The following is a 12,856-nucleotide window of genomic DNA, read 5'->3' as shown; positions in this document are numbered from 1 at the left end:
AGGGCATTTCCCGAATTTTGAGAGTTTCGTAACCGGACAATTGCAGCGCGAGGCATGTGAAGAGAGTGGCAGAGCGCTTTCGGAACTGGATAGGAGGGAAGGGAGGAGGAGAGGGTGGCGGTATCTTGAGGGAAAACCTCTCGAAAACGTTTGTCGGCGGCGCGGTGGTGTGTTCGAAGGCCGGAGAGGGCCGGCGGTAACGCGGCGAAATCCTGATCATTTCCAGCACCTAAGGGGTGAAGGAGGGGGGAAGGAGAAAGGAGTCGGCGGGTTGGAGGAGGACGGACGGGTGGAGACTTGAGCCAACATTTCATCCAAACCATGACAACTCTTTCGCAGATCTCGAAAGCCATTGGGCGTTAGGCTGCGTGTCTCGAAAGGAGAAGAAAATGGAACAACTTAAAAGATAAAAAATAAAGGACCGCCCTCCATCGAATGGCTGCCTCAAGTTAATTGAGTGTAATGCATTCAGGGTATATTTGTTTTTTTCGCATTTCAGTATTTCGAAGTGATCTTTAGTCTTCTTTTTCCATAGTAAATCTGTAGAAGTAAGCCTATTATATCTTCGCTCTTTTAATTACACGCGAAGTGACAATAAAAAGCTTATTTATATTTGGAATGCACCGTTTAGCTTAATTGTGCGGAACTTGTTCTGCATTGGTAAGAGAAAGATGGAAGTTACGTATTTTTTTCAATAAAATACCACTATTGATTAAATATACCAAAGGTTTTTATTTCCTTTCTCTGTGTAGTGGAAACTAGCTTAATTGTCGATCATAGGATGTTGTTGGAATTTAATGCCATTGTCATTATTCATTTTTCAATTTTTCTGGGGGATCACCTGAAGTAATACTTGGATTTAGGTTAGATTGGTGAAAGAATTTCGATGAAAACATATTTTAGATTCAGCAAAGCATTCATGTATGGGAACGTTTAATTAGATTTTCAATTTTACAATGATGAGTCATCGACATCGCTGTACTTACCCCGAAATATCACTTTATAATTGTTGATACCATAGCTTTTATTCTGTCCACCATGCTCATGAAATCACTCCTGTAGGTCTTGGTTGGGTGGGTTGAACCTTTTATGAAGCGGCCATGTAGTAGAAGAAGTGAGACTTTTACATTGAAAAAAATGGTTTGTCTCGATTGCTATAATTCTTGCACTGCAATATTCTCGTTGTCTGGAAACAGCGTCAGAATCAAATGCTGCTGTTAAACGTACTCTGGTAAGCTTACTTTCACGGAATTTGTCACAGTTTCTTTGAATCAATCGTGTTATACCAAGGGAAAGTTCTACTGGACAATCACTCTTTCAACATGCTGAGAAGGATTAGAACCCGGGTCCGATTAATGAGAAGCATTTCGTTAAAACTCATTTCGCCTTTTATTCAAAAGTTGTACCGAATATGTGGAGCTGACTTTTTAGTTTTACTGGGAGTGGAGGCATTTTTGACTCCAAGACTCTCCGGACTTGGAGCGATCATTTTTCGGAGTGAAACACGTTCTTCGTACTCTTGAAAACACTAGCTGGAACGCGAGTGAAACTTTGAGGAACACCAACTTCATAGCGCAGTAAAACTCAAATATCTCTTCACCATAGCCAGATTAATGCAAATGGATTGTTTGAAAAGTTGTTTCACCGTAAATTATCCTTAAATAAATTCCCTTGTCACTTTTTCTAAGGATTAATTTGGATTAATCTTGTATTTATATCAAACAGTTGAATTCAGTTACAAGTTCGATAGTTGGGGAAAGAGTGTAGGCCATTGGTATGTATTATTATTATTAAAAATACACATGTGCTGATAGACATTGTCAGGTGGCACAAAAGTCCCAAATAATCGCAAAAGATAATAGATAAAATCAGACTTCAAAACACAAATTTCTTTAACAAAACAAGCGAATCCCCATCCCATTTACAACCATTAATCAGCAAGAAAAAAAAGATAAATTAAAAAAATAAGCTATTACATATAATACAATACACCACACATCAATCAAATTATTACATATATACCTTACATCTATTCTTAAAAGTATACACTCTGTTAGGAAAGGGCTCGGATATTTTTGCTTATAAGGTGTTCCAATCAACAATTGTTCTATTTAGAAAAGAATTTTTTTTTATTTTTTCTCTGTGCCCAGCATTTTACCTTAAATTTGTGATCAAATATGTAGTATATGTCGTTCTTGAGACACAATCTTGTTAATCTGGTATGCTGTAAAAGGTGTTGTTTTTATTGATGCAGATGGGAGATATTTTAAACTAATAAAAATTTAATTTAATTTATTTTTCCGGTAGGATGGCTTAAAAATCTAGATTATGTCAATATCCCATAAGTGTCTTAGTTCATGCTCATCCTTTAGCCTCAAAGATAACATTTCTGTCGCATGTATAGGAAATGCTTATAATTATCTTCATGAAACAGTTATCAGTTATTGCCAAGACCACTGCCTTACAAATGCTGATTAATTACTAAATACAATAATCGTCGAGAAAACTGGTGAAATAATATGTAGATAAAAAACGGATTACGATTTCTTCAACTAAAAAATAATATTAGGAGATGTGGAATGAAGAAATTTGTCGCTAGAAATGGTGCAAAATAAATAAATTTGCGTATCAGGAAACATTTATATTCTTCTCCGTTTATTGCTAAATTTTAATGCCCATATAAGTGCCCACAGACTTAGTTTGAAGGATTTTGAGATTTGGTTGTGGAGGATGGAAAAGGTAAAATGGACGGAAAGATAAACAATCGAGAGAGTACCAGGCATAATGAAGGATTGAAATGAAATTAATGAATTTTTGGTTCCACATAAAAGTGTGTGGAATTCAATAATTTCATTTCAATGTGTTTTTTAAATTCCATAAAGTTACGCCGGAGACAACAAATTTTATAATGAAGGATTGTTTGGAAGTCCAAAAAGGAAGGAAAGGTGGAAGCAGAGTATTTTAATTAGCGATGGAATTTTGAAGACTGATATCGGGGAGAACGTCAAGCAGGCGAGGAAAGAGAAGGAAAAGGATAGGAATGTTGGACGGAATGAAGAGAGATAGAATGTATGCGGAAAAAACGATTTCATCTAGTTTAGAGTGTCAGATTGTGTCTTGTTAGGCGAGGCTAAGAAATGTAGGCGTGTTCATTTCGTGTCCATCCAAAACCTCAAATCTCAAACGGTAGACTACCTAATATTAATAATTATAATGTAGTTATGAATGTGATAAAGTAGCAACCGGTTCAGATAAAATTTGAATTCTTGGGCGATTCATTTCCATTTTATTTTGAATGTAATGAGCTTAATTGAAATCACGCCCGACTCAGATGATATTTTTTAGTTAATTAAATAATATAATTAGGCATATCCGTTGTATTTTTATTTAATAGTAATCGTATTTATTTTCGTACCAGCAGTGGCGTTCCAAGGGGTTCAAAAATAGTTTTCTAATCTATTGAATATTAGTGATTTTAGTTTTCCACTAGATAAGTTTTATTGTACGACCGGGTTTCGATGTATATAAGAATATGTAAAATGTACATAAGAATCAATGATAATGTAAAATGTATATAAGACTGCACTTCACTTCATTTTGTCACCTGAAGATGATGTAATATATCGAAACCCGGTCGTCCAATAAAACTAATCTAGTGGAAAATAGCTACTATCCGTTCTTCATTATGTTCGCATTCCACCGCATCACGCCTGAAACTACTCAATTGGTTATTTCTTCTCTGTTCACTCCTTACGAGGCTATGCTTACCCCTTATAAACATAGAGCTTATCTACTATTAGATCACATTGAGGTGACGTAATATACTTGAATGCGTCAACGAACTTGGAAATCGTCGTCCCAATAACGATGATGAAGGCATTTTCAGCGGAATCTATGAAAGTTTAGATAGAATATAACTTATTTAAAGGTATTAAAAGGGTAAAAAAATTGACTCATCGCGACATTATTCTACTGCAGGTATGATTTTCCATTAAAATGTCGTATAGGCAGCCAGTGGTTTGTTTATCAAGCTACAATTTAGTTTAAAAGTCCTTGTGATTTACATGTGGAGTCTGCTGATGATAATATTTGATAGAATATAGAATCCAATATAGAATCCAATCGTATAGAATCCAATCGTACTGACCAGTTTTATTAATCTTTTCTGAGCTACTGGTGAACTATTCGAGGGCACAATCTGAAGAGCAAGTCAGCTCACAGCACCTTCATAGGATTTTGAAGAGTTATTATGCCACAAAACTTGTAGAGGGACTTCTAAATTCTACCAGTACCATCAATTATCAGCCCAGACTGCTACAGTGAACTTTCAATTTCAAACATACAGTGGACTTTCAATTATCCGTATGCAGATTTTCTATTTTGCTGATTATTCATGCTATTCTCTTCACAGTACCTCAAATTTTAATTAAATCACAATCGTAAAGACTATTAAATGTTTTGAAACTTCAGTATTCTTTATGAAAAATACAATTTTGACATTCCTCAGCTTTCTTAAAACGTTTTATTATTGAAAAGGCAGAGATTATTTGTAGTATCTAATTAATATTAACTTAAGGTTAATCAAATTTAACTTAGCATTTTTTAACTATGCCTACTTTCCCATTATCGTTTAAGTTGCTCCTTATTGCTCATACTAACTAATGGGAGTGAAATTGGTGGCTAAAATAAATTATAATTTCGGGAAAGGGAAAAATCAAATGAAGCTCAGCGTAGCTGCTTAATATCCATATCCCGGAGCAATAAAACTGCTTCAAATGAAGCCCTAAATGTAATTACCGCAGAATACGAATCCTTGAGGAGAAACCTTAAGGTAGAACTCGGCCGGAATGGAGAGTCAAACTTTCTGGGTAGATGATTATTCCACCAGGATAAATGGAAGAAAAATAATTTGACTTTCGATGAGATCATACTGCAAAAAGGACAACAGAAATGTACCGATACGGATAAAGGCTAAACGATAGAAAACAACCTTCCAAATCTAAAAGAAAAAATGAAAATAATTTTTTTAATTGAGAGAAATATAACCGAAATTCTTACGGGGACATGGGGGCTGTAACCCGTACTTGAAAATAATTGCAGAAAATAAAAAGCAGCACTTGCTGCTGCAATCTAAATCGAGGCAATTTGGAACACATCGAAGAGTGGAGTGCAACGACTTTGAAGACGAACGAAGGGACCTAAGGCTTACATTGGGACATTGGCCAACTACTCCAAATGAATTAGATAGAAGATTGGCCAAGCAAGAGATTGCAGATGGCGTGCGAAGATTCCGGAGACCAAAAAGAGGATCGAAGAGTCCATTCAAATAGAAGACGACTTTGTAAAGCAAGATTCGGAAGAAGACTATCTTTTCAAACCAAGAAATGAAAAGATTTCGAGACTTAGCTGAGAACTAAAAATACAAATATGTAAAATGTATAGTAATTAACTTGAGCCCAATTATTTTAAAAGTCACATATTTGCTAACAAAATTTGTATTCATCGATAACCAGCAAAAATATCATTCAGTATGAAAGCATTCAAGAGAAATGTAATATTTTATTAGCACTCCTTGGTTAAAATATCGTGGAATGCCGCGAGTAATTGTTAAGATAAAAGGTAATCAAAATGAAGGTCTTTTGACGGGCGGGGTGACTCGTTTGCACTAACCGGTTCGGTATGAGGACCGGCTGCCGTGCCCTCCGCTGGCGTCCTCGTCGTCTCCCGTGTCGCTCATCGTGGTCACGCCCCCGATGCTCACGCGTCGCGGGACGGGGGCGCCGGAGCCATGCGGGTGGAGTAGGTTGCTCGGATGCGGGTTCGGATGGGCCATTGGGGGGGCGAGGCCGCTTGGCGAGGGTGACCTCGCGGGGGAGCTGTTTCCGGACACCGGCATCTTTCTGCCGTGGCGACCCCCTGGGATCTGCACCTCCGGCGGACTTTCCAGGGGTCCACGTTCTGCGGCGGCGGCTGTGGAAAATGAAGTGGGAAAATTAGGGTCGGTGACGGTTTGAACACGAACAAATATAAATAGCATTCCTATAAATACAGTAGATAATTCAAGAAAAAAGCAACGGCGAAGGTGAAAACGTTCTAGATGGTCCGTATTCAACACTCCGCTCAAATATGGAATATTATTTGGATGGTGAATAAATTTCATCCTTACCTTTGCGGGAATAATTCAGGAAAAAGGCATAGGTAGAGGCAAAAACATTCTAGAATTAAAAAAAGTAGAAGCGAGGAATAAATATAGAATCTTACCAGGATGGTGCAAAGATATTTGCTTTGTACGTTTTCCGATTGAAAAAGTAATTTTTTGTATGAGTGACAGGTTTTTTTGTTTCAGTAATCATTTCTGTCTAAATTGCGATGGACTCACGTGAATTGTTCTACCGGCTCCATTTCATTCGCTATCACTTCAATACCTCACGCTGATACTTCTACTGAATCCTAAGAGTCGTCACATGACATTCGCATTGTGATGATTCAACTTCAACCAGCGCGCCTAACACTATCTCTTTTTGAACTTTAAATTGTAACTTTAGCGAGGTCATCATCGTGCTTGGAATCATAGGGTCTCCACGGTATTTACTGTTCAATTTATTAAGCCGATAAAATAATTATGCGTTGCAGTTTATTTAGTTATCTTAATCACTTTTACAGCATGCCAAACTAATAATTTTACATTGGAACAAGGTTATTCGAGCACAGAAGTAATATATTCTGAAGTCTAAATGTACGGTATGTACCATACGGCTAAGCGAAGGCGACTGTACAATATGAAGATATAGCGACACCACTTCGATATTTTTATGTCGACTAGGCGTTATCCTTAATCTTGTCAACCGACTGTTGGCAGACTGGGCTTTTGTTTCAGGCTTCATAGTCGTGACTCATCTCCAGTTAGGACATTTTTAGAAAACCTGGGTCATCGTTTGCGGCTTTTGGCAGATCCACTGCAACTGCAGCATGGAATTTTTGACGCTGACGAAATGCGACGAGGCAGTTGATAACCATTCTGAAAAAAGGCTTCGTCGATTGTTTTGAAAAGTGGAAAGTTGCTGGGATAAGTGTGTGAGGTCTCAATGAAGTACTTCGAAGGGGACTAAGGTCTCATTGTTCAAGGTAGGCTATTTTTCTTAAAATATTGGCTGCCTGAATACCGTCTGAACAGACCTCGCATTACTTCCCCCCGAATAATATCGTAATGTACATGTATTGTAGATATTTCTATGTCTGATATCTATTAAATATCTGCTGTCGACGTTGCGCAATGAATATCTCACTGCCCATGGCTTTAGATGTGCCCAATAGTTACACCTATCTCGTTGATGACTGGAAATTTCTTTTATCACCCGAAAATCTTACTGACCTACTCGGCATCCTGCTCGCAATCTTATCCTTAGGTCTCCCCATTCCCTTCGTACTATTTAATGACCATGCAAGTTAAAAATCCCAGGTCTTAAAGGCCAATTTCATTTTTCTCTTATTGCCAATCATTGCCTATTATACGATACCTTCGATTTCGCAGTGTAGATCGCGTATTTTTGAATGAGATGTTGACGCAGTTAGTATTAACGCAATTTTAAGATAATTTACAGTCAACCATGGCATTCAACCTATTTTAAAGGTATGTTTTGGACGGTCCCTTACGACTTTTCATTTCTAAGTATCGTGGAGACTTCCTATTTCTTTCTTCATTTCTTCATAATACTTGCCTGTCTTCATTTTGTCGAAATGACCCAAACCCTTCCTCCTTCCACCCTGCTTTCCCAACCATCTCTATTCTTTCACGGTCTTCAACATACCTGCCTTTCAATATTTCCTTCATTACCTTTGTGTCTTTTTCGGATATCCCCCAGATTAACTTCCTTTATTCGCCCACGCATTTTCAAATCTCGGCACTTTTCCTCTTCTCTGTCCAAATTAGTTTTTGCCTTTTCCGCTACACCTAAGTCTCAAAAGTCTCGAGTATACGTTCGTCCTTTTGCCTCAAGGACCATGTCTTACATCCATAAAGTACTACGCTCCATATTAAAGTCTTTGAGTATTTAAAAAAACCATAAACACAGTAATCAACCCAAAGATCGGTTTAATAGGTGATGATAGAGTTCATCCATTAACATATGCCATTTTATTGTAATAATGTTATGATTTTTCGAGGTGTGATAATCGGAAATAAGTCGTGGTAATTAATTTTGCAAACTTTTGCGCAATAGGTCGCTCGCTCATAGCTCGTTCTCACCGTCGGTGCAGGTCCATTCGGCCCGAGAGCGCGGCTCACGCAGCCGTCGCTGCTCGTACCTCCGCAGTACCAATAACGATCCCGAGGTTTGGCAATCAATAGAGGAGGGCTCGGCGGTCCTTTTGATCCCTTAAGAATGGTGTGCACGGGGGTGGGGTGGGGTTGGCGTGAAGGTTGACCACGTCGGTGTGGGAGGCATCCCTCGCGAGGATGGAAGTCCCTCGAGATAAATGGACCACCCCGAGAAAATAAAACACGAGGAGGTGCTTAATCATTAAAAGCAGCGTCCATTGTTCATAATTGAAAATTTATCTTCAAGCTCGGTCGGATCGCCGACAAGTGTCTCGCTTTGTCTATCCACGGCCGCTGACCTGCTTAGGTCTCGGAGATTTCGTGATTTAAGAGCATGATTGTGGCCAATACCAAAAGGTTGGAGTGTTAAATATTTATCCCACCTCTGGTAATAATATTTAGTTGGCCTTAGGTGCTCTGAAAAATGGCTTTTATTTGTTCTTTGATGGTAGCAATGATTTATTGACTAAAAATGTCAATATTTACTCCATATGGCGCCAGGAAACGTTTTGCGTTAAATGAATCTATTAAGGCTAATGAAGAAAGCCTTAGGATGAAAGTGATGAAAATCATGAAAGTGTATTTACATTTACTAGGAGACTATACCGGTATATAATTCTGCGATTAGAAAACTAATTTAAATATAATTGTTAGCCGTTTTATGGAAAATATGTTGTTGACTAAGTTGTGTGAGGTGTGTGACTATTATGAGTTATGGTCTCTATTTCCAAAATGATTGCTACTAAATTCATAGAAGTGACTTAAGCTGCATTGTTCATCGCAGTGAGTAATACTGAGTAGAAAGGTGATTGTGCATGCTACGATGCACTGGGCTTTTTTCATTCATTATCAATAATATTTACCGTAAAGTTCATTTTGCTTAGGTCTAATCGTTTGCATAACGCATAGCCGCTAACGAGAAACAAGCTGATGTTTGTGGTTCCGTAACCAAAGTTCGAAAGAGTCTAGTATAGTACTCTCGTGTATAATCACCCCCTACCACACACCCTCGTGGTAGCTCGCACAATACTATGGAATGTAATGCAAAGCTAATGAGTTATTCGATTTACATTATTTATGAATAAATATATTTTCCCATATAATTTAATAGTGGCTTAATTGCCACTAATGGAAAAATAAGATATACTACCTTGATCAAAAAGTTCCCGGAATAACCACCGTGTGGCGCTCCCATCGTTCCGATTTGAGTTCTGTTTTTTTTGTTAAATTGGTACATCTGTTGTTGATATTCCCTTTAAATCTTAGTGTCATAACTTGACATTTGCAAAAGTTACGTAGCCAAGAGTACATCTATCTCTGTGTGTGTTGGCGATTTTTTACAATTTCAGAAATGGATTTAAATTTGCAACAACGAACTTGTATTAAATTTTGCGTAAAAAACGGATTTAGTGGCGCACGGACGTTGGAAATGTTGGAAAAGTGTTTCGGCAACGATTCTCTAAAAAAAACGGTCGTTTACCAGTGGCACGAGTGGTTCAGAAGTGGTCGTGAGTCAATCGAAGATGATGAACGCAGTGGCAGACCATCGACATCGAAAGTCGGTGAAAAAATTGATAAAGTAAAAGAAATGTTGGTCAATAACCGCAAATTAACCATCAGAGAAATAGCGGAGGACTTGAACATTGCCTATGGATCCGCCCAAGACATTGTGGTTAATGATTTGGGTTTCCGTCATGTAGCATGCTAAAGGCCTCAATTTCATGCAAAAAAGAGACCGTGTTGACGTCGCAAAAGACATGATTTGCGAGGCTGAATCCGATCCCACATTCATCAAAAGGATCATTACTGGAGACGAGACGTGGGTTTATGAGTACGACACGCAATCCAGACATCAGGCAAGTGAATGGCGTTCACCAAATGAGCCGAGACCAAAAAAACCACGTCGTTTTCAGTCAAAAAAGAAGGCAATGCTGACGGTTTTCATGGATTACAACGGTGTAGTGCATCATGAATTTTTGCCAGAAGGCCAGACAGTAAACAAAGAGTATTATTTGGGCGTTATGAGACGTTTGCGTGAAGCAATTCGCCGAAAGAGACCAGAAATGTGGGCAGAAAACTCGTGGATTTTGCACCATGATAACGCACCGTCGCACAGTGCTATCATTATTCGTAATTTTTTGACGAAAAATGCAACAAATACCATCCAACAGCCACCGAATTCACCTGATTTGGCTCCCTGTGACTTCTTTCTGTTCAATCGAGTTAAAAAACCATTACGGGGAACGCGTTTTAGCAGCCGAGAGGAAGTAATGGAAAAATCGCAGGAAGCACTGATGGACATACCGAAAACCGAATATAAAAAATGTTTCGAGGATTGGATCAAGCGCTGGCATAAGTGTGTTGCAGTCGATGGGGATTACTTTGAAGGGGACAATATAGATTTAGATGAATAAACTTGTATTTTTAATTTTCTGAATAAATTCCGGGAAATTTTTGATCAAGGTAGTATTAGTGTTCTGTAATAGACGGATAGGATTGATAAAAAAAGCAATTCTTATTCTGTGAACATTATCAATTTTTTATGTTTTACTTTGACTAGGTTAAGATCATTGTGATTCCCTATACTGCCTCTCGAAGAAGGCTAAAAAGAGAAATTACCTTCATATAAGCTAGCCTTTTCAAAAGGAAACCGAAAATATTGTCAGGGAAGAAGACACAAATACGCTGCTTGGTAAAGCGCAGATTTTGACGTAATTTTTGAAAAATAAGATAAATAAGAGTTTTTCTTGTCTTTTCCGCATTGGCATGTTACGATGCTGATATCATTGTAGGTAATTTACTACATTTTGTGGAATTAAGTGATATATTCAAGCGTTGATGTTGGAGTGTTTATAATTTTAGTCCGTCACTTGTCACCTGGTTGATGGATCTTTTTAGTACCATCAAAAATATATCTTTAATAAGCTGTATCTATGAACACGTGAACTGCTTCAACCCAAACATAATTAAAACTTCGGAAAGTGCATGTATGTGAGTACGTATAAATGTGCTATCAGCCTGGTTTCCTCGATGGGGGATCCAGGAAATTTACACCATATGGGATGAAAGCCTTAGTCTCTGGTTACTATGATTAAACTTTGCGAAAATGCGTACTTGATTATTTTGACCCAATGCAACAAACGTATCGGCCCCGGAGGCCTTGCTCTGTATATTCTCTCAAGGACGACATTGCATGGCGTCACCCCTCGTGATCCCGAAAAACCCCCTCACTGGCTGCCCAGGGCCGACAGGCTGTCGCCGACCTCAATTTCGCGAACCCTGGCTACCTCGGTGGATATTTCTCGAGGCGGTTATTAAATGTGGGACGTGCTGAGCGCAATTATTACCAGAACGAAGCGCGTCGAAACGGAAGACCGCACGTGAGGGAAAGAAGACTACCAGGGTTTCGTTGTGCTTCTTACAACCGTTCTATCCAAAAAGCTATTTTATTGATATTCAAGAATTTATAAACACCTCTACTAATCGGCGAATTTATTGCACAATGGTAAACAAAAACAAGATGTATCAAAACACTGAAACACGTACATACCTAAATCACTGTCATAATCTAAATCAAAACTCAATCATTTTGACAACAAAACAAATCGTTGCCTTGGCATTCACATTCTCACGATTTCGAATTGGTGGAGCCACAATGTACAGTAGCAATGACAATCATCTACCGATAATTCACTCAAAGAATCATGCCAAATTATATTCCCCAGGTAAAGTTGAGTTTAGGTGATAAATGCTCTTTCTTTATTTCTGCCTCTGCTTTCACTTTTCTCGACACTGATATTTGCCTTCAACACCATACAGTTTACACACCAATACACAAAAAACCGACCAATCACCAGTAAGATTTGCACTAAAGCAGCAGAGTCTGACTTTGCTGCCATTCGAAGAATTTCAGAAGTGCAAGTCTGGACTTGGGATCGCCATTAGCTACCCATTGCCAGTCTCGATCTCTCATTAGCCTTTCCGCCAATGAAAGCCGAGGAGATACTGATACCGCCGACCAACAGATGAGTCACTCGAAGAGGACAAATATGCGTCTTAGAAGAAGAAAACCGTTTAAAAGACAACAGAGACGCCTCAGCGCAGGAGAGGACGTCGCAAAGAATAGAGTGATAGGTGCCATGTCTTCCAGACTTAATGATCGATCCTTCATTAACTCTTTATTTGGACGAACGAATCCGCTTTAAATATGTACCTTGTAGGTATACACTCAACGCTGCTGAAATGTGGATCTCCTTAACATCTTTTCAAGTTGGAAATTCTCCGTCCTTTCACCTACTACTCCCTACGCCACAAAATTGCAATAGCCAACACAATCAATCTAGACATCTACTTCCCTAGGACTTATGCCGAAAGATTTTTATCAAGAATTTAAAAAATTGTGAAATCATCTTTTCCCTTTTCCCATATGGCACCACTGTATCATTCAAACTACCCGCAAACGGTAAATGTATTTTAAAATCCCCCAAAGCGTTGTCAGACCATCTTGTCGCCTCCTTTCATCGACCAACTCCTCTCCAA

At 38.6% G+C, this 12,856-nt stretch overlaps 1 protein-coding gene across 1 annotated transcript in view; it reads right to left on the bottom strand.

The window, feature by feature from the left end:
• Nucleotides 1-12,856, bottom strand: part of LOC139698766 (sodium/hydrogen exchanger 9B2-like) — a 381,578-nt gene that overhangs the window by 246,436 nt on the left and 122,286 nt on the right. Inside the window, exon 2 of the mRNA XM_071597674.1 lies at nucleotides 5,671-5,970. Coding sequence (XP_071453775.1) covers nucleotides 5,671-5,896 — 226 coding nt within the window. The 5' untranslated portion in view covers nucleotides 5,897-5,970. The remainder of the gene's footprint in view (nucleotides 1-5,670; nucleotides 5,971-12,856) is intronic.

This window comes from Hetaerina americana, unplaced genomic scaffold (assembly GCF_022747635.1).
Source record: "Hetaerina americana unplaced genomic scaffold, ioHetAmer1.1.p SCAF_9, whole genome shotgun sequence".
NCBI lineage: Eukaryota > Metazoa > Arthropoda > Insecta > Odonata > Calopterygidae > Hetaerina > Hetaerina americana.
This window is presented reverse-complemented; position numbering and strand designations above follow the sequence as displayed.